The sequence below is a fragment of the Typopeltis vanoorti genome, chromosome 24 (genome assembly GCF_054136105.1).
Source record: "Typopeltis vanoorti isolate ZY-2024b chromosome 24, IOZ_Tvanoo_1.0, whole genome shotgun sequence".
Classification (NCBI taxonomy): domain Eukaryota; kingdom Metazoa; phylum Arthropoda; class Arachnida; order Uropygi; family Thelyphonidae; genus Typopeltis; species Typopeltis vanoorti.
In genome coordinates, this window is record NC_143572.1 from 47,022,024 (window position 1) to 47,044,502 (window position 22,479).

Below are 22,479 nucleotides of genomic sequence, written 5' to 3' on the forward strand. Positions count from 1 at the left end.
TAATGCTTTACAACAGCACAAAAGATGTCAAAATGCAGTTCTGGTCTTTGCAAACAACTTTTGTGTTCTACTAAATTACTGTAGTATTACAAATATTTCAGAACATAGAAATGAAAGATGAATCCTTAATCCAATTATGTTCTTTTTAAATTACTGAAGAGAAACACTAAGTGGGAATAGTTATTCCAGGGAATGACAGAAAACTACTGAATGAGAAGAATTCACAGTGGTCAATTACAACTGAAGCAACTAAGGCTCCAAGCCTTAGTTCACTTAAATCTGATTTAAACACTAGCCTAAATTTTGTTTAGATCAATGTTCAATTGGTTATGGATTTTGTTGGCAATAGCATGGAGCACACTATCGCCAGCAACAAAACTGTAAATAGGATTTGAGAGTAATAGTGATAAAATGTGATTTTATTTTATAGCAGGAAGAGAGGAGGAGTAGGTGCTCTGGAATATGCATATAATCTGAAGAGAGGAGACCATACAACCAATTCCAAAGTTGAAAGCAGACCATATATTTTCTTGCCTATCATTTACTTGTAGAATTCAGTATTAAATAGTATACTTCTATATGATGAAGTTGACTTGCTTGCATCCCCCATACAGCATAAAAGCATGTAAATAAAAATGCTCCAAAGTACAGGGTGTTCGGGATAAATTTGACATATTTATAATTAATTATATTTTTCCGTAAGTTACACGTATTAACACACACTTCTCTTCATTTAAAAGTTTGGACCCTTCTTCATTCATATACAAGATGTCAGAAAGGATGGATAGCTGGAACCCACCTGAATCATGGAAGAGAATAACTTGTATCATGATGATTCGTGCCCGCCATCAAAATAAGGATATTACGACTGCTGCCCAATGCTCCCTGAATACAGTAAAAACAATCAGGCATGAACTAGAGACTTGCAATGGTGACTACGAGGATGTAGCAAGAAGAAAGATCCCTAGCAGACGATCTGATTGCGTTCGTACAGCAGAATTCCTCGCAAATCTACAGGAACAGGTGTTGAAGAACCCTGGCATTGGAATTCAGGCTTTGTTCGTGGAGTTGCCAACTGTAGTCAAGCCCTGGATAACAAGGGTAGCCAATGGTAGGCCGTATGTATGGCAGCAGGATTCGGCCCCTTGCCACACCTCTGGGAAAAGTCAAAAATGGTTGTCTGAAAATTTCTACGACTTCACCAGTCCAAATGTTTGGCCTCCAAACTCCCCAGACCTTAACCCCATGGATTATTTTGTATGGGGCGCAGTTGAAAAAGACACCAATCGCACTTCCAGTAATACAAAAGCCCAGTTAATGGATAAAATTAAAACAGTTTTTGCGGCCCTTCCCAGGGAGACTGTAGCATCAGCTTGTTCGAGGTTCCGAAGCAGAATTGAAGCTGTGATCGATGCTAATGGTGGTTATTTTGAGTAAATCTTGTTGGTAGTATTGTAATTAACTCTGCCTGTAATGTTTTTTTGTCAATTCATTAAATTTAATAGATACAAAGAAGATTTTCTTTTTCCTTACGAAACTGTCAAATTTATCCAGAACACCCTGTATATACTTTAAGCCTCTACAGAGTATATGTTTACAGGTATCACCAGTTCTGTTCACAATTAAAACAGCAGGGGGGGGGGGAATCAATGAGACAAAAGAAAATCAAGGTTCTAGTCTCCATACAACTTCTACCTATTCTATATAGGTAGAAGTTCTGAAGCCCAAGTTATGAGCATAACTGCAGGATTACCATCAGAACCTAAAGACATTTAGGTATATAAATCCTCTCCACAAAAAGTTATAAACCTGTTGTACAATACTATCACATAACTGCTTATAATAAAGTTTCTTCTAACAAATTTTGGCATCTGAGCTTCAAAACAAAACAAAAAATTATGTCACTATCACTCAAAAGTTTGCAAATCTAAGACATTAGTACTGTGAATAGGCTAAGGATTAATATATGTGTATTTTTGAGTCAGGAAATCCTGCTTTAGAAACCAAACAGGAAACTTCAAGCCACTTCAGGCCTCCAATAAGCAAAGTGTTGGTCTCACATTAGGCAATAAAATTCATCTCTCACTTACAATCAGAAAGTTGGCACCCCAACTAAAAAAAAATCAGACCAAATAAGAGGAGCTTATCTAATAGATCTTTGTGCTCTAGACCCGGTAAAAAGTTCTAGAGATATCAAGAGGGATTCCTCAAACTTTTCCATGGCATTTGTCCAAAAGTTGATATAAGCAAGAGACTGCTGTTGATTGAAAGTGGCAGAATCCATACTGGCAATTGTTTATTAATTGATAGAATTGAAACTAGATGATAATTTGATGTTAAATATTTATTGCCCTTCTTAAGAATGGGTTTTCCATATTCATATGGGTTGAATATAGTATTCCAGACTGCAGGAAAGATACCAGTGGGGGGAAAAAAGCAAGATCAGTAGGCAAATTTGGAACACATGTTTAGAACAACTCTTGCTCCTAAGAGAAAAATGTTATTGAGCAGGAGATTATTTGTTGGTATTCAGTACTGGACAAGATGCTTCTGACTTCTTTCTGGAAAAAAAAAAAAAAAATCAAAGACACGCTGAATGTTTATAGTAGAAGGACATTTATTAAGATCATCTATGCAAGAATTTGAGTCATTTCCTGGCTTCCTTACAAGAAAGTAAGGAGCCAGGTGATTAACAATGCAACAGATTTATAATTTATAAATTTCATAAAAAAAATTAATAAAACAAATGATGTCAAAAGGGACGTGTTCAACTCAGCTTATGCTAATATGTGAATCTATATTGTTAAAATTACATTTCTTTCAAAAACTGAACAGAATATCTTCTCTTTATTTGGTTGAAAAGAAAAATTTAGAACTGTGTTCTTCAATCTTCTTCCCCAGCATAGCATTAGTTCCCCCCCCCTTCCTTTTTGTTGTTTGTTCTTTCTTCAAAACTGCAAAGAAATTCAATGTCTAGCACTCAAGTGTGGTTCAACTCACTTGTTCATCACTCTGTCCTCTTTCCCTTTCCTCCAGCAAATAAAATTTATATTCACAGAAATATTTCTAAGAGTGTGTACATTTCTGGTTTGAATTTTTAAATATACATACATCCCAAAGTAATATATATGTTTCAATAATGTTTCAAAAGTTTCTTGTATGGTGTAGGGCTTTCTGACAATTGTAATTCTAATAAGAACTAAACTACTTCATTAATGGCAGTGTAAACATTATAGCTGATCCAAATTTGAGTAGTTAGATTTTTTTTCACTCTAAAATAATTTATTTCAGAATAAAGTACAAGTTCATTAAATTTTATCCAGATTTTTATTAAAAAAAAACTTGTTTTGTTCATGCAGGCTTAATAATGCTCAAGAACACACATAGCAGTGTTTTTACAATATGCACTTGAATTTTCAAATATGAATTTTTGTATTGCTTCAAAACAAATAATGGAATTAAATGGTATAAAAAATACAAAATGATACAAGATTCCAGTACTGAATTTCTTTAATCACCTTTCTATGTTTATTTTTGCAATCTAAAATGCAGTTTCATTGAAATTTCAAAATTAACAAATGATAATACGTTAATTTTTTACATTACAATTTACAGACTTTTTGCTAAGTGTTTTACATCTTTATGCAGTTAATAACTTGTCTTGAATAAAACTCTTTTGCCTAATAATTAATTTACAATTACAGCCTGAATGAATAATTAAAAAAAGCTTTTTTTAATAGCACATGCAGTCTTTAAAATATCTTCACTTCACTTCTAATAAATGTCTGTATAATTTGTTAACCACAAAAACTTTCATAAATTTATACTCCAAACTCAGTACTGTTTTGTATTTTTTTAAATTATTATTTACAGTACTTCTTATATTCTCCAAGATAAAAGAACAACTTAATAAAGTAGTCGAAAACTTAATTATTAAACCATGATATCTTTACAGAGCAACAAACTACATCTTATATGCTTAAAAACTTCCATTCAATATGATTAATAAATTAAATTAACAAATTCTTGTCTTTGGGCAACATGGTTTAAATGGTCTGTACGAATTTTTCTGTGGTATACGAAATGAAGATTATGTGCAACTCTTAATGCTTATGTACAATTATTAAAACACTACAACCTTTTAACTACACTTTACATATTTTATTGTTTAGCCCTTTCCTGCATATCCTTTACAATGTAAATAAAAATGCTCCAAAGTATATACTTTAAGCCTCTACAGAGTATATGTTTACAGGTATCACCAGTTCTGTTCACAATTAAAACAGGGGGGGTCAATGAGACAAAAGAAAATCAAGGTTCTAGTCTCCGGACAGATCTTAGATTTAAAATAAAAAAGGCTTTGCATAAGTGCATGCCTCTGGCTCCACAAGTGAACCATCTTCTCATCATGAATGGAAAAAAATGAGCTCTCAGCTTGATGTGTTCATAGCTGAAGCACTTTCCACTACTACTCCATCCTACCAGAAGGTATAACCCCCACTGCTGCCTCCAGAAAGAAAGCTGGACTTCTGTTGGCCTAGAACCACAGAATTCCCCTGCATCATGGCAAGCTGAGCTGCATTTGGTGCAACACCAGGTGGTGGTGGCTAGAAAAAATATATTTATCAATTATACACCATTTAAAAGTTTGCTGTGAATGAAATCTTTACACAATCATACCATATTATATTAAAATTTCATTTGTTTTATTTTATCAAAATTTTTTTAGCTGACTGAATAAGTAATACAATCAATTTTGTATGGCAAATTGGAAAAAAATAAAAAATAAACAATATATATATATACATTCCAAAGTGGAGACAAAGAGAATAATTACGACTGTAGCATATTATCAAACTATTATGATAGCAGACTGCTATTATTGTAAATCAACTATTTTCAAGGATTCTCCCCCCCCACCCCAATAGATATTTGTAAGATAATTCCTATTTTAATTTTTTTTTTTTTTAAATTAAAATAGGAATTATCATAAATTTTGAAGCACTAATTTTTGTTATATAATTTAGCAACAACTATACATTTTAAAATAATTTTTAGATTAAAAAAAATACTTGAAATGTATTTTAATAAATAAGAGAGATGAAACTTGATATAATGAAACCCCTTTTGAAAAGTTACTGGTTTTGTTTCTTGTAGTTCTTTGTTGAATGCAAGCTTGCAAAACTCATTAAACAAACATCTAAAAAAGATCTCAAGTTCTTACTTACATCAATTCTTATGAAATCTGATTTAACCAGAAAGTTTTTGCTTAAGAACAGATAAATTCTTAACACAACTAAATGCTTTCAAGTGCATGTAGGTTATGTATGAAAAGCAAAACCAGGAATAAATGTTATAAATGTAGATGAAAGTGACTCGACTATGTTACAGCAGATCTATCAATATAAGCTCAGATTGTCAACCTTTCTCCAAATTAAACTGTTATCTGTCAAGACTCCAATGTTATCATATCTTATGTTTCTGTCTTCTAAGGCACTTCTGAGTGTATCAATCCAACCAGATCTTGGTCTCTACTTTGTTTTTTTTTTTAAATGCAGAAGAATAAATCTTTTAAATAGCAAAAGACATGTTTTTTTGCAAAAAACACGTCTTTTGCTAATCTTTTCCTTCCATTCTATTTAAATGGCCATATCACCTGAGATTAGTTCTGCTTACCTACTCCTGAACACTAATAATATCTAGTTCTTTTCTAATATCTTCATTAATATGATGCTGTCATTGATGCCATCCATTCTCTCCTAATTTTATCTGTGGTCATCTTTGATTAAGGGGGATATTTCTAAACCAGCTTTCAGATCCATAAGTTAAAACTGGTTTGAATACTGTCTAGTATACATCTAGTTTAGTGTTTTGACTAATTTTTTCTTATTACACATAAATTTATTCAGTTGTATTCCTAGTATTGCTAATTCTGTTGTCTATTTCCATATTTAATTACCATTTTCATTAAAAATTGTGCTTAAATAGCTGAAATATTTTACTTGTTCTACAGGTTCTCCCCTGAGAATGTTGCTGATGTTTTCTCTTTGTTTCTACCTATTTTCATAGTTAGGTCTTTTCACTGTTGATTTAAATATTAAACTTGTTGCAACTGTTATTCAATTTAATTAACAGAATTCTGGACAAGTGCAATGGATTTATTAAGGAATACACAATCTGCATAAAGCAAAGAGTCGAGTTTGATGTCTCCAATTCTGATATCAGGTTTAATGCCACTTGCTTTTATAATGTGATCCATATAAATGATGATCATGTGCAACCTTGTCTCACACCTGATTTTATATCAAACAATCTTCCTGCCTCCTTCAATTCTAACTGCTGACTTACAACTCAAATAAAGGCAATGTATCTGGTCCAATAAATTTCCCATTTACACCATATAACTGTAGTGCTTCAAACAGTTTTTCTCTTGGCACCTGCCAAATGCCCTTTCCAGATCTACAAAACTCAAATACAGATCCTTGTTATATTCCCATGATTTCCCAACTGTTTGTCTTAACATAGTTATACTAGTGTGTTGGAAAAACTTCCACTGCCACCTTTACTTTCTGGCAGATCATTACACCTCGCCTTGCCACATATTGTGATGTTTGTGATCAAAGAAGATCACAAACAAATCTGCTTTTCTCAAGTACGGTCATACCAAGAAGTTACGTGGTAGGTGGGACCAACAAGAAGCGCGTAACTCTGGTATAATTTTGCATACAAACATACAAAATATTAGTTAATTAGGACCAAAGGTTTACAAAAGCACCTATATTTTTTAAGAAATATAATCATAATTGTAGTTTATCGCACATAAAAAAAAGAAAGTTATTTCGATGTCGATGGTTTCATAAAATCTAATAGATTCGTCTGACGGCATAATGTCTTTTTCTTGTCACGCAAAATTTCTTCATAGCAAGCTAATGATTTTTTTATTCCTTACCTTGTGGCTACAATTCGTTCCTCATTAGAATCTGTCCTCCAAAATCTGTAACCCTTTCTTTTACGATTGTTCTTATTGTGGATTCCTGTAGATCGAACTTCTTTGCTAGCTCACAAATTTTCATTCCGCCTTCAAAATCCTTAATAATGTTGAGTTTTGTTTCCATAGTCAATGTTTATCTTTTCTTGCTAGCTGTAGAAGAATCGGACTTGCTTCTTTTGGATGACATTATTATTTTTTATGTGATAAAATGTTTATCAAGAACATAACATTAAACAATCACAAGGTTTGTAGACTATAAAAATCGTGTATGAATGGAGACCACGCGAAACACGTCAGTGCTTGTTCACAGCATGTGCAACAATGGCGAATGCAGCCGGCGCCGGAAAGATATGACTAGTGGTGAGGCCTGAAGCGGGACGAGAATACGTACATATATGAAACCGCATAACTCTGGATATGACTGTATATTACATTAATCTTACAAGGAACACTCAGTAAAGAAATTTCTCCAATTCTTACATTGTTTAATTTCCATTATTATAGATGGGTACCACGAGAGGTCTACTCCATCAAGAATTCGAACCTCTGCCAAAGCCTTCTGAATTATGCAGTGTAGCCACTGAGACACTTTTATACCTCCATATTTATGCATTACTGGTCCAATAACATCTATTCCACATTTCGTGATATCTTTTTTTTCTATTTCAAGTATTGATATATACATATATATATTCCTGATTGCATTCCTTCTGAGTGTGTTCTACTACCATGCTGTTACTGCTTATTTCATTTAGCAATCTTTCAAATAAATTACTCCAGACATCTAGAATATCTCTATCTTTGATTTTCGTGTTACCTTTATATTTGATTCCTTTCACAGTATTCTTTCCTCCATTTTTAAACTTTTTCAAATAGTCTCCAGAACATTTAGCCACCTTCCTGATATTTCCGATCTACTCGTGTCTTCTATTTTCTTACCAGTCTTTCCATGACTTCAATTCAGCTATGTTTTACATAACGTTTTTCATTTTTCTCTGTATTCTCTCAGATCACAAGCTGGCTGACTTACAAAAAATTTTCGCATGTTTTCTTCATTTCCTTGACTGTCTCTAGCTTCCTGAGTCCACCATTGAGTTCTCATTTTTCTCTACTTGCAGACAACCTCACCACATGCCTCTCTGGTTAAATCAATGTTTTCTTCAGGGTTTGCCAGTGAATCTCCATGGTTTGTTTTTTTTTCCCTTTAGTCTCTTTCATTTTTTATTGAATTTTGGAATATATGAGACTGCAATTCATCTCTGGAAGCTGCTCAACTTTGATTTGCTTCAAAACTTTCTTACAATTTCATCTTGCTCAAAACTAAATCGTCTGTATATATTCTTGTGGTCTGAACCAGTTATGATATTACTATCAACAATAACACAGTTAATGAGACTTTTCCTATTTCTTGTGTCTTTTCTCCATGTGAATTTGTACAGGTGTTTATGTTGGAACATGGTAACGAGTAGGCCAAGTACTGAACAGAAATCCACAGGTACTTATTATTATTAGCTTTGCTTTTTACTCCAAATTTTCCCCAAACATTTCTATATGTCTGGTAATCATTTCCTACTCTGCTGTTTAGATTTCCAACAAGGATTAACATTTCCTTTTTCTTTGTCACTGCAATCTAATGCCTTGAAGTTCTGCTATTCTTGGGATCATTCCTACCACACTATCATTCCCTTTCTTGCTCTTTTTGTCATCAGAATGACAATTTAGGCTTCTCACTTCAATGTGTATATCCTTTTGATCAGATGCTGCAATATCTCTGCAATGAAGCATTTACAACAGCTTTCTGTCTGAGCTCATTTCCAGTTGTTGGGTATTAAGGAAAAAGCAAGTGCAAAACATTATCCTGTGGTCAATGAATATAAGTTTTGTCTTCCTTCTTTAAATGATGCAATTTTAATATTGCTTCCCTGATGATGATGTCTCAGTGATGAAATATAGGGTTGATTAAATGTGTGTTTAATTATTTATTTATGCTGTATTTATTCCAATTAAATCTTATAAATCAAATATAGCAACATATAGTTTTTTATGTCGTGCAAACTAAGGCAACTCCGCTGCAGAAGATTGTATTGTCATAGGCTCTCTGGTCTTTATTTAAAGCTTTTTTTAACTTTATATGTACACATTTAGTTATGAAATAAGCATGGAACTTTATATCTCCAATTTCTAGTTAAGGATTATTTAATGCCACCCTTTTAGGCTCTTTTTTGATATAAAAAAAAAAAAAAAAAAAAAGTGAAAACAAAATGTTTCCTTTTCTGAAAATATAATACAACTGTCACATTTTAAAAGTAGAGCCAAGGGGCTTCAGTCTGGCATTAGCAAGATACTGAAAGGAGAATATTATGGATCCATCCATATTTTATAGCCAAATGAAAAAAATTTACCAGAGCTTATAAAAACTTAACTTTCTCATATGCTCTTCTAAACAGTTTCAAAACATTAAAATTTTAAAATCTGGCTATAAAATACAAATGTATCTGCAATACTCTATATTACAGTTTATTATTTATTCCAAATTAAAGTTTCTTTTCTCTATATTTTACTATTTGATTATGCTGCGCCTACTGAGGATTCACTTATGAATTTAATAATTTGACAGGATTGTTGCTGAATATTTAATAAGGTCTGTTGCTATTTAAGATTTTGCATTATCTATGATGAAAACAAAAAGTGCATAACATTTATCAAGTCAGTGAAACCTAATTATTGCACTAATAAAAGGCGAATACACATGTTCATGTGCAAAGTCCATGTCTTAAATACTGCCATAGGTTATGTTCTCATAAGCTCTCTGGTAAATTTTTGAAACTGGGTTTCTTTCTACATGTGGCTATAAAATATAGTTGGATCATGACATTTTATAGGAAACATTTATTAAAATAAACAGTACAGCATAAAAATCAGAAGAAATATTGCAATAACAAAATAAAATATTAATGGAACTTTTATTTTAAATAGCGAAATAAAATATTTCGCTATTTATTTCCCCTACATCATAATTTATTATTACACAGAATAATCATGGATTTACTTATTAAAACGAATTCACCATAAATTATGATGTAGGGGAAATAAATAGCGAAATATTTTATTTTTTCCCCTACATCATAATTTATTATTACACAGAATAATCATGGATTTACTTATTAAAATGAATTCACCATAAATTATGATGTAAGGGAAAAAAATTCTCAACATTTATTTGGAGAAGCCCACATCTTGTTTATTCATAAACATTTTCTCTCCTGAAAAGACTGTCGATGAATATGCTGGAAGTTGATGTAGAAAGAAATTTTTACAGAAATTATACTGCAGAATAAGTTTATTCATTAACATCGGAAATACTTTTTTCGTTTTTTAACTTTTTTTCCCCTTTGAGTATGGCCTGCTATGAAATGTAAGCATTTCAGCCAAACCATAATGAAAAGATTTTGCCTGTTTGTCATCTGCATCCTTTTTTAGATTAATCATTAACATTTATTTGATGTTAATGAATTTATTGTTGTTTTGGATTTACTTTAAATTCCGATTGCTTATTTGTGGTTTAATATTTCATTTTGTTTTACAAATTCATCACTATGCTTGCATTTTTACATTATCAATCATAGATGTGTATTTCCTTTTTCCTCTATTACCTAGATATTTTGTATTTTTTTTGCATGTTTTACATGTTTCGAATTTTGAATCCTCACAAATATTAAAACTATCAAAAATTGTTTTTATTATTATTTATGGCCCAAACTGTACTCTTTTTTTAATATTTTAAGACAAATTTTAATTCTTCATAGTACAATCAACTATTCTGCATCAGCCTGCAAAATATCTCAAAATGCACAGAAAATCAACCAAATAAATACTGAACTAAAACCAAATGTTTGCTGCATCCCTAATCTTAAGTACAGAAAACAATATGAACTTCTCCCAGTTAACTGGATGCCTTCACAGACCTATTGCATCTAGTTTCTGTTCTATATGAACTTTCTGACAAGTTTTTCTACAGTACAAGTAGCATTATTACTTGTTGAATGTTTACAGGCAATTATTAATTCATTAAAGAAACTTTGTATTTGACAAATGATAACTGACACTGGGTTTAATAGGTAATAATAATATAGACAGTTAAACTGACCAGTTTCGCCGCATATGCTAGTGGCTTCTTCTGGGTTAGAGGGGAAAAAAAAATACATAATAAGTAGCAAATATGAGCCATTATACAAAAGTTAAAGTCTGATGTGTGGAAAGATCTAATAAGTGACTTCCAAATATCATATAAAATCATTACTTGGTTTCTGTTGAGTGTGCCTTGTGAGTGGATAACCATCATGGCCTTTTTGATGTTTTTGGGCACCGAAATTGTCTTTTAAGTAAGGCATGGAGGCTCTTGTCATTCAATATTGTGGTGAGTGTGGGAGAAGTGGAAAGCTAGGTCTGAGCTGTCTTCTCTGTTGTTGTTAACGTCTCCAATATGCTCTTTTTATATTTCTAAACTTCGAGATGTTTGCCCTATGTAAGCAAAGCCACAGAACATGGAATATTGTAAACTCCAGGATGTTGAAAGGGTTGTGGTATTAGGCGAACATAACAGAGCTTGTATAGTCAACAATGGGCTTGAAAGCCACTCTTATTTCATGAGACTGGCAATTTTGAGAGAAAGACTACAACTACAAATATAAGGGATGGAAACTGAGGCTCTGTAGCAAATGTCAGGAATTTGTTGCAGAGCATGAATAGAGAATAGTATTCTCTGTACCATTTTCTTAGAATATCCATTGCTCATCAACAGTTGGAGAAGAGAATGTAATTTTTCTTTTAGTGTTTCTTCATCTCCTGTGATAGAGATCTAGAAGTTTGGAAATTAGACAAAAAGAGCATATTGGAGACATTAATCACAACATAGAAGACAGCTCAGGCCTAGCCTTCCACTTCTCCCACACTCACCACAATATTGGATGGGACAAAAGCTCCATGCCTTACATAGAAGACAACTTCAGTGCTCACAACATCAAAGAATCTATGATGGTTATCCATTCAACAAAGTACACACTCAAAAGAAACCAGGAAATATATTTTATGTGATATTTGAAAGTAATTTATTAGATCTTTCCACACGTCTTCTGCCAACTGTCATAGGCATTTAAATTTAATTACCAAAAGAACATGGTTACAGCATGTGATGTGGTTTCTATAAACATGACCATATTTTGCCATTTTCATGAAAATGAAAATGGAAATATTGGTTCATATAAGTGTGAACCTACAAACAGCAAACTTGCATTGACATTACCTGTATTTCATTAACATGAATCTGACATGTTTTGAGACAAAGCAATTTTCAAATTTACACAATAATTCAAAACAGATAAAGACTGGCAGTCGCTATACTAAAAGATAACTTACTGGGACAACTGACATAGCATGACCATCAAAACGAGCACCTGCATCATAACCTGCAGGTAAATAGACAGCGGCAGGTCGAGGAGAATACATAGGAGTGACAGGTGGTAGGTATGTTGGTGGAACACCATATGCAGTAACACTTGGAGTTACCTGGAATAACAAAAAACAAAACACAATTCTAAAATTAGATACACACCGTTTCAAGAAAAGTCTTCATTTTTGTTGGATAAATATCTTATGATCCACTCTTAAAGGCTTTTTAGTGCATTTATTCCCATTGCAAAAAAATGGATTTGGGCTAAAATACCTGGAGAAATTATTCTTTCAGTTAGACAGGATGTTTCAGGCTGGAAAAGAATCTTTTTAAAACACAAAATTTTGGCCAGAAAGAGGTATAGCATATTTTAATACTGTTCACCTATTAACAATCATGGCACCTTTTCAGTTTCAGTAGAATTTCTGTAAGAGAATCCTATGCTATAAATAAATACAATAGTTGAAAATGACATTACCTGTGACAGTTGAATTTTATAAATGAGAGAATCAGAAATATTAGTTTTAAGGTTTTTTATTTAATTTTTTTTTTTAAATATTTTTCTGCAGTATCTCACTGCTCTGTGGAATCCCAAAATTCTCTGGACTATGTATATAACATATAGTCTTATTTTTCCATAAGTCATTAAAAATCATATAATTACAGAAACTGGTTTTAACTAGTTTCTGTAATCCACTAGTACAACACTCAATGTGTTTGGTGTCTGCAGAGAATATGAATGTATTTAAGGCATGTACAATGAGCTGTGTATGACAGAGAGACCTCCCATGATAAGTCTGACTCTGTGGAGGTCCGAGGATAATATGTAAAATACACAACAATTAAAGGAACACTGCTGAACTCTGCACCAGTGAACATTCAAAGTCCATCAGTTACCCTCCATTACTCAAAGTTACTATATAGTAAGTATAACTGAAAGCCTTCAATTAGGTATTTTAGATCCTTTGACGGCTGTGAAATTGCTTTCTATGAGAGGACTATACAGACACCATATATGTTTTTGAAATTAGCAAAATTCTTTTAAAATGATGTACCATTTAATGTTGTACGATAAAAAAAAGTCTGTACCTTCCGCAGAATGGCAGCAGAGCTTACCAGTATCCAAGTATCACATTTTTTTAAGCATGAAAAGATATATATATATATATATATATATATATATATATATATATATATATATACATACATACATACATACATATACACACAGTGGAACCTCAATTGTCGAACATAATTCGTTCCTAAAGGCTGTTTGGAAACTGAAACCATTTTCCCAGAAGAATTAATGCAAAATGGATTAATTCATTCCCGAACCCCAGATGATTGCTTATTTAAACCTTTATAACAGTACTTCATACATAAATTCGTATACAAAAACAATGAAAATGCATAGAATCTTACACAAAAAGAATAAACACAATAAATAGGTAAAATATAGACGAAAATTGATCGCCTCTTTATTTTTGAGTATTGTACAGATCGTTGATTCCGCCATACCGAACTGCATAGCAAGATCTGAGACATGAACGTCATTTTCATGTTTGGATACGATTTATTTTTTCACCTCTAGTAGTTCTAACAACTTTTCTTTTCGCTTTGCTGTTATCGCTATCCTTCTTCGGCCCCACAGTGGCTTATTTAATAACAATTTATAAAAAAAACCACAAATTCATATGACAGGTATTGTGTGAATAATGGTTAGTATGCAATGTTGGGTCTCCAGCAATGAGTCTTTTGACTCCATGGAGGCACCTTATAATAATAATATACAATAGGTGTCTTAAATTTTTTAATTCTCCAGAAATTCCAGCAGGTGTCTGCACTGAATGGAGGCTATGGCGTAACTGCCGCTCTCCTGCCGTAATCTCAGCCCGCAGAGCACATGGTTGCCAGTTTGCCTGTCCGGGAACCGAGATTTTGTTCGGAAACCGGTGTGTTTTTTGTTTGGAAAATATGTCCGGGAACCGATTTGTTCGACAACCAAAGTTCCACTCTGCGTGTATACATATGTGTGTGTGTGTGTGTGTATATATATATATTTGAAAAAAATATAGATTTAATGACTATAAAACCGAGATAACATATAAAGATTTTAATGATAAATACTACTAGTTTCGGCATATAGCAGCCTTCTTCAGGTATTTATAAAGGAAAGGAATACTAATAAACATTGAATTATTTAAACAAACTGGAAATTACAGGTACAAATTGCCTCACATAATCGATACATAAAAACGTTGTATTTTTCAAGTTGTTCCAACTGGCGTGCCATTGTTTGTTGCAATTGTGCGTGCAAGTTCACGTGAACGCCAATATTGAATAACTGCAGCATGGCTATCTGGGATGTTATAACTTAAATTATTATTTAAGTGGACCGGGTTCAGTAGGATTTCCCTTGATTCTACGATTTTCCTTTCAAACTCATCTTCACAGCGAAAAATATTTTCTGATCTATTCCAGCATACAGAGTGGCTTTGTTGGTCATCATTAGGATTATTTGAAAAAAGAACATGACTGGATAACGCAGTTGCATGAGATGTCTCTCTTATGCTCTTCTATGCGTTGTTCAATAGATTTGTTAGTTTGACCAAAGTATGGGATATTGCAATCACACCACAGTTTATATACTCCAGGGTACTTAAGGTTGGGATGAGTAGGTTTTGGATGGCTGATTAGAGAGCGGATTTTTGGAAGTGTGGTGAAGAAGGTCCTGATATTATATTTTTTAAGGACTTTAGCTATTTTCTTAGAGACTGTGCTAATGTATGGAATGGAGATGCTACCTTTAAAATTAATAGTCTCTGTTGTGCACTGCTTAGGAGGGTTCAGAAGAAATTTCTTAATTGTTTTTTCAGAGTATCCATTTTGTTTAAAAATAAGAGTGAGGTGATTCATTTCTTTTTGTAGTTCATCTTGTTCATTTAAGCGAGAACGTGCTCTGTGTCCTAAGGTAGATATAATTCCAAGTTTTTGTGGTGGAAAATGATGAGAAAGATTATGCAGATATCTATTGGTATGCGTAGGTTTTCTGTACATAGAGATGTTTAATCTTTCAGAGCATCGTGTAAGCTTAACATCCAAAAAAGGTAAAGAGTTATTATTTTCTATATCAGCAGTAAATTTTATATTAGGATGTTGGATGTTTAGATGACGAAGAAAATCTGTGAGAGCTGTGTGCCCGTGATTCCAAATAATGAATATATCATCAACATATCTTTTCCAAACTTTTGGTTTAAATGAGAAGGAAGATATGGCTTTCTTTTCAAAGTCTTCAAAGAGGATGTTAGCTAGCACTGGGGACAAAGGGTTGCCCATTGCCAGGCCTTGTTTTTGTTGGTAAATGGAGTCCTTATATCTGAAGTAACCAGAATGAATGCAATGCTTTAATAAAGTGAACATTTTTTTGGATAATTTGTCCTATAATAATTTGTTCTTCGTATTGAATCGATTTTTATTATAAATAATGCCAAACCTCCAACAGATAATATTTCAGTGGCTGAAAGAAAAGCCCTAAAAAATCTAAAACAGAACAGTAACATTATTATTTTACCTGCAGATAAAGGCAACTCTACGGTCATCCTCAACTCTGAAGATTACCACAACAAAATGCTTCAATTACTTGAAGATAGTTAAATATATTCAATTCTTCAGGAAGATCCTACAAGAGAATTACAAAACTGTACAAACAACTTGTTAAAGACTGCGAGTGAACTTCCTCATAATATTCGCCTCTCATTACGCTCTCTACATCCTCTTATCCCACGCATCTATGGAGTTCCAAAAATTCATAAAGAAAACATCCCTCTTCGCCCAATTGTGGAAGGAATTGATTCGCCTACATATAAACTTTCAAAATATTTAGCAAAGTACCTCAAGTGTTTCTCCAATAAATCTTCATCTTTCATCAAAAACACCACAGATTTTGTTTCTCATATTAAAGATATTCCCATCGATGATAATGATATTCTAGCTAGTTTTGACATTATATCTTTATTTACTAACGTTCCTACGGACGAGGTACTTACATTACTACAGGACAAATTATCCAAAAAAATGTTCACTTTATTAAAGCATTGCATTCATTCTGGTTACTTCAGATATAAGGACTCCATTTACCAACAAAAACAAGGCCTGGCAATGGGCAACCCTTTGTCCCCAGTGCTAGCTAACATCTTCCTTGAAGACTTTGAAAAGAAAGCCATATCTTCCTTCTCATTTAAACCAAAAGTTTGGAAAAGATATGTTGATGATATATTCATTATTTGGAATCACGGGCACACAGCTCTCACAGATTTTCTTCGTCATCTAAACATCCAACATCCTAATATAAAATTTACTGCTGATATAGAAAATAATAACTCTTTACCTTTTTTGGATGTTATGCTTACACGATGCTCTGAAAGATTAAACATCTCTATGTACAGAAAACCTACGCATACCAATAGATATCTGCATAATCTTTCTCATCATTTTCCACCACAAAAACTTGGAATTATATCTACCTTAGGACACAGAGCACGTTCTCGCTTAAATGAACAAGATGAACTACAAAAAGAAATGAATCACCTCACTCTTATTTTTAAACAAAACGGATACTCTGAAAAAACAATTAAGAAATTTCTTCTGAACCCTCCTAAGCAGTGCACAACAGAGACTATTAATTTTAAAGGTAACATCTCCATTCCATACATTAGCACAGTCTCTAAGAAAATAGCTAAAGTCCTTAAAAAATATAATATCAGGACCTTCTTCACCACACTTCCAAAAATCCGCTCTCTAATCAGCCATCCAAAACCTACTCATCCCAACCTTAAGTACCCTGGAGTATATAAACTGTGGTGTGATTGCAATATCCCATACTTTGGTCAAACTAACAAATCTATTGAACAACGCATAGAAGAGCATAAGAGAGACATCTCATGCAACTGCGTTATCCAGTCATGTTCTTTTTTCAAATAATCCTAATGATGACCAACAAAGCCACTCTGTATGCTGGAATAGATCAGAAAATATTTTTCGCTGTGAAGATGAGTTTGAAAGGAAAATCGTAGAATCAAGGGAAATCCTACTGAACCCGGTCCACTTAAATAATAATTTAAGTTATAACATCCCAGATAGCCATGCTGCAGTTATTCAATATTGGCGTTCACGTGAACTTGCACGCACAATTGCAACAACTTGAAAAATACAACGTTTTTATGTATCGATTATGTGAGGCAATTTGTACCTGTAATTTCCAGTTTGTTTAAATAATTCAATGTTTATTAGCATTCCTTTCCTTTATAAATACCTGAAGAAGGCTGCTATATGCCGAAACTAGTAGTATTTATCATTAAATCTATATTTTTTTCAAATGTACAACAACCGAGTAAAAGCTGATCACCACACACACACACACACACACACACACACACACATATATATATATATATACATACACACATACATACACAGTATTATCTTGCTAATCCAAACAACCAATAAAACTGTGATCGTTCGAATTAGCAAATTTCCCCCCAAGAGACAACAATAACTAGCGTTTAAGACAAAAATAATCAGATTCTAATGGTACATCAATTTAATTCTGTAAATAAATGAAGTAACTGATAGAAAAAAAGCTAGTGTACTGTAATTTAAACCTTTATTGTTGTTGAGGATTCTGATTTAACAAACTTGCATAGTTTCAGTACATAACTTAATTTGCGTTAAAAAATATAACTTTCTTGTACATAACACAAAAAAAAGTTTCACAAAATAACACACAAAAAAGTTTTTTTTAATTTCTCTGTAAAAAAAGTCACTGATTTTCTTTTGCTTCTTGGTAGCTAAACTTTTTTCGAATACTTCTTTTCGGAGCTGCATTAGCAATAAAATTTTGTGGAATGGCATATCATTCTGCTTAGCCCATTCTATACACACATTAAAACTGTCAACTGCCTCTCCATGTTTTACTTTTTTTTTCTTCGAGTTCTTTATCATCATCACTGTCTTCTAATTCATTCTGTATCATCATATTTATAATTTCAGCATCTGATTTGATTTCGAATTCACTTTTGGTTCTACCTGTAATCCATTCCTTATCATCTGTTTGTGAAATATCAACATCTGGATTTATATTTTTAACTAAATTATGCACGTTTTGAATTTCCTCTTTTTGTATATCACTGTAGTTATCTTGGTAAATTCTAGAAGGCCACAGTTCTTTCCATGATGCTCTGATTGCTTCAGTTTCGAGGCTTCCCAAACAGCAGCAACAACTGTAATGCTGCATCCTTCAAATTTATATTTTTTATTGATGCGGTAATGTCATAATTTTGGGAAATTACATTTAAAAGCAGATCTTTACGATCTTTTAATTTAATGGATTGTATTATGTTCTGATCCATTGGTTGCAACAATGGAGTACAGTTTGGAGGCAACATAATATTACACAAAATAATAATACGTAATAAATAAAACTTTTTTTTCTTTCAAACTGCAGTTCAGATTACTGGAGGGTTCAGACTAAAGAGGTTCGGATTAGCGAGATACCACTGTATATTTTTTTAGAAGAATGAACTTTAGCTTATCTCTATTCACACTACTAATAAATAGATCAGAGAGTTTACAACTGTTTGTGGGCAGGATTAAAAAAAATTGTATTAAAAAAAAAGTGCATAAATGAAGGTGCCATTTTTATAGAATCTAGCTAAACTGGTCAAACCTCATGTCAAGCTGGCAACTCTGATCCGCTCGCCAAAGGATAAACTTCACCCTTTAGCACACCCAGGAGTGTATGAAGTTCATGTGACTGTGACTTGGCCTATTATGGGCAAACAGGAAGATCAGTGAACATCTGCCTGGAAGAACATGAAAGATACATTCGCTACTATTACTATGGCAAGTCGGGACTGGCAGACCACGCTTTGGACACTCCTTCACACAGGATTAGATGGAGGAAAACGAATTTGCTATTTAGGAGTCGTTATAGATCTGAAAGATTGTTTTTTGAGTCAGCAATGGCTTTGAAGAATTCTCCCAACCTTAACAAATATGGTTGCATTAATTTGCCAAAATGGAAGACGGTTATCCTAAGAAAAACTCCTGGATAACTGCTGTTTTTTTTTTTTTTTTTTTTTCGTTAGAGGGCGCCAAAAATAGGACTTTAGATCTTTTGTCTTTTGCAATTATATTGTTTCACTCACTCACTGTCACGTTTACATGCGTGTTGTGCTCTGATGATGCTGAGTTGAAAATCAGCGAAATATTAGCGTTAATACCGTGAAAAATAAGTCATGAATAACCATCAACGCCTAAGCTTATCTGTTAGATTAAACTGGTCTGTTTACAATTCTATTTTTTTTCCCCCAAAGGTGTTTTATGAGAATCACATTCAAACGTAAATTTTGATTTATACTTTGTCTACCTTCACACTAAGATCTGTGCTACAGACTATGGCCCTGCTCCCCCACAGGCAAGAAGAGGCCTAAGTTCCAACAATATCCTGTGCTATTCAACTCCAGACATGGAGAATCAAGAAGTAGTTCTTTAGTAAGTTTGCCATGTCACCAATGTACCCTGTAAGACATGCAAAGAAAGTATCATGAAATCAATCTAAGAGTCCAAAGCTTAATAAGTTCATATATAACTTTGTTGACACCATACACCGCTAAACAATACTGTTTCAGAGGTATATTTTGGTACAATGCAGTAACATGCACTAAGACTCTGTTTTCAGATAGTAGGCTACTTTCTAATAATGTTTACTCACGACTTGTATGTGAATAATGACTAATTCACCTCCTCTCTCTGATACAAGGTCAGTCTTCCTCAATGGAAAGTTAGTCTAACATTGATGTTCTAACGCTCTTACCCACTTTTGTTCTTTAACTTATTCTCTATAATTCTCGTCAAGTTGGCAGAGCACTAATTTTAGTCTTTATTAAATCTATATATTCATATTGAGCAAGAGGGAACGTGTGTAGATAACCTGTAATGCAGCCCAATTAGTTAAGTCACTCATCCTTAATACACAAAATCCTAGAAGAATAGCAAGATAATTCTTAAAATGGAGAAAAGATTCTTTAATTTGGACCAGTATAAATGAGGATAACAGTGGACGTCCATGGTTTACAGTAGCATGCAAAAATACTAATGGCACATCATAAGGAATATGTAATCAAGAATGTAATGCTGAGCAAAGACAACATCAACCCAGGGAGAAAGTTTACTAACCTATGGCAAAGTCTAGGAAGAAGGAAGTCATTAAGAATGAACAGTCACTGCTAAGGTTTAAATGGTGCTTTCAAAGTGAAGAAAAATGATCCTAGTAATTATGGACTTTACAACATTGTTATAAATAACTATTTTAATTTCCTGACGTTTCGACCTTCATATTAAGGTCATCATCTGGAGTATACACAAATATACAAGGACAAGCTGAGTTACATTTCACACAGTAAGCTAAAGAAACTATGATTTGATCACAGGTTATATTCTACTGGCATGACCTCTAGTGGAAAAAAAAAAAAATACAGATAAAATTAAAAATTAATTACTTAGAAACTACATCAAAGCTAAATTCTATTTAAGATAACATGAGAGAAACACTCTTTCACATAGATAGTTTTCTTACAGTAACAATGATGTCCTATTTTTAACATTACAATTGTTATATTAGATTTAGGATTCTGGATTATCTACAGTCCTGTTTATAGTTAACTCTTAGGAAGAAAGGTTCCGTGTGTAGAATATGCCTTCCACATGCTTGGGATGTTTAGACCATCATTATTGTTCGGATTGGGGTGGGTGATAAGAATCTCACAGGCTTCCTTAAATTTGCGTTCATACCATATTTTGGTGTGATGTAAACAACTGGTGGTTTTCCAGTCAATTCTATGTAAAGTGTTCAGGACACTTTACATAGCCTTGTGAAATGCAACTCAGTTTGTCATTGCATATTTGTGTATACTACAGATGATGACCTTAATATGAAGGTCGAAACATCGGGAAATTAAAATAGTTATTTATAACACAGTTGTAAAGTCCATAATTTCTAAAATGAATGCTGATCACCGTGCAACACTAAAAGAAAGGAAAAATTATCCAAGAATGGTTGGGAAAGATGAGTGTCCTCTTAGAGAAAAACAGAACAGTAAGATATCTACATTCAAGAATCATAATAGTACATTAGTACTGGTCTTGGATGAGCTAAGGGTTAAATAATTTGGAAATCCTGCTTCAAAGACCAAACATGACACACTTCCAGGCCATCTAAGCAATGAAAATCTGTCTATCAACTAGACAATTACAAGAATCCATGCCATAGTGAGATTTTGCGCTACATATTGTCAGTGTGTGCAAAGATGCAATCCACTTAGCCAACCAGACCAGCAAATACTACAGATTAAGTAAAAATATCCCAATATTTTAAATAGCTTTTATGCTTTAAAATCTTCATATGCAACCACACTATCTGATAAAAAAATACCTAGACATCACTTCATAGTAGTGGATATGACTATATACATCATAACCATGGTTCATGCAGGTATAAAAAAGTATCACACACTGTTTTGCAGTCCTCATAGACAAACGTTAACAGTAAAATGGTCATACTGAAGAGCTCAGTGACCTTTGACATGACACTATCATAGGAAGCTACCTTTGCAACACCACAGTTCTGGAAATTTCTGCCCTGTTCAATTGTAGTAAGTGATGTTACTGTGAAGTGGAAATGCCTAGGAGTAGAAGCGGCACAATCATGACCTGGTAGGCCACATAAAATCAGAGCAGGACTGCTGAGTGCTGAAGCATGTGGCATGAAAAATATCACTCTGTCGTCAGTTGAAACACTCGCTACTGAGTTCTGAAATGCTTCTGCAAGGAACGATAGCATCACAATTGTTCACCGGGAATTGAAGAACATGGATTCCCATAGCTGCAACAAGGGCAACAGCATGTAAAGCTCACCACCACTGGACTCTGGAGTAATGAATCATGCTTCACCATCTGGAAGTCTGATGTGAAATTTGTTGAG

The 22,479-nt window shown here is 33.3% G+C and overlaps 1 protein-coding gene across 3 annotated transcripts in view; it reads right to left on the reverse strand.

The window, feature by feature from the left end:
• Positions 1-4,139: 4,139 nt before the first annotated feature.
• The window catches only part of LOC150093162 (uncharacterized), a 164,587-nt gene continuing 146,247 nt past the window's right edge, over positions 4,140-22,479 (reverse strand). For all 3 annotated transcript variants that reach the window (XM_090413595.1, XM_090413596.1, XM_090413594.1), the window contains 2 exons: positions 12,407-12,556; positions 4,140-4,607 (listed from right to left, as the gene is read on the reverse strand). In XM_090413595.1, the coding sequence (XP_090269721.1) occupies positions 4,479-4,607; positions 12,407-12,556 (279 nt within the window). In that variant the 3' untranslated portion in view covers positions 4,140-4,478. The remainder of the gene's footprint in view (positions 4,608-12,406; positions 12,557-22,479) is intronic.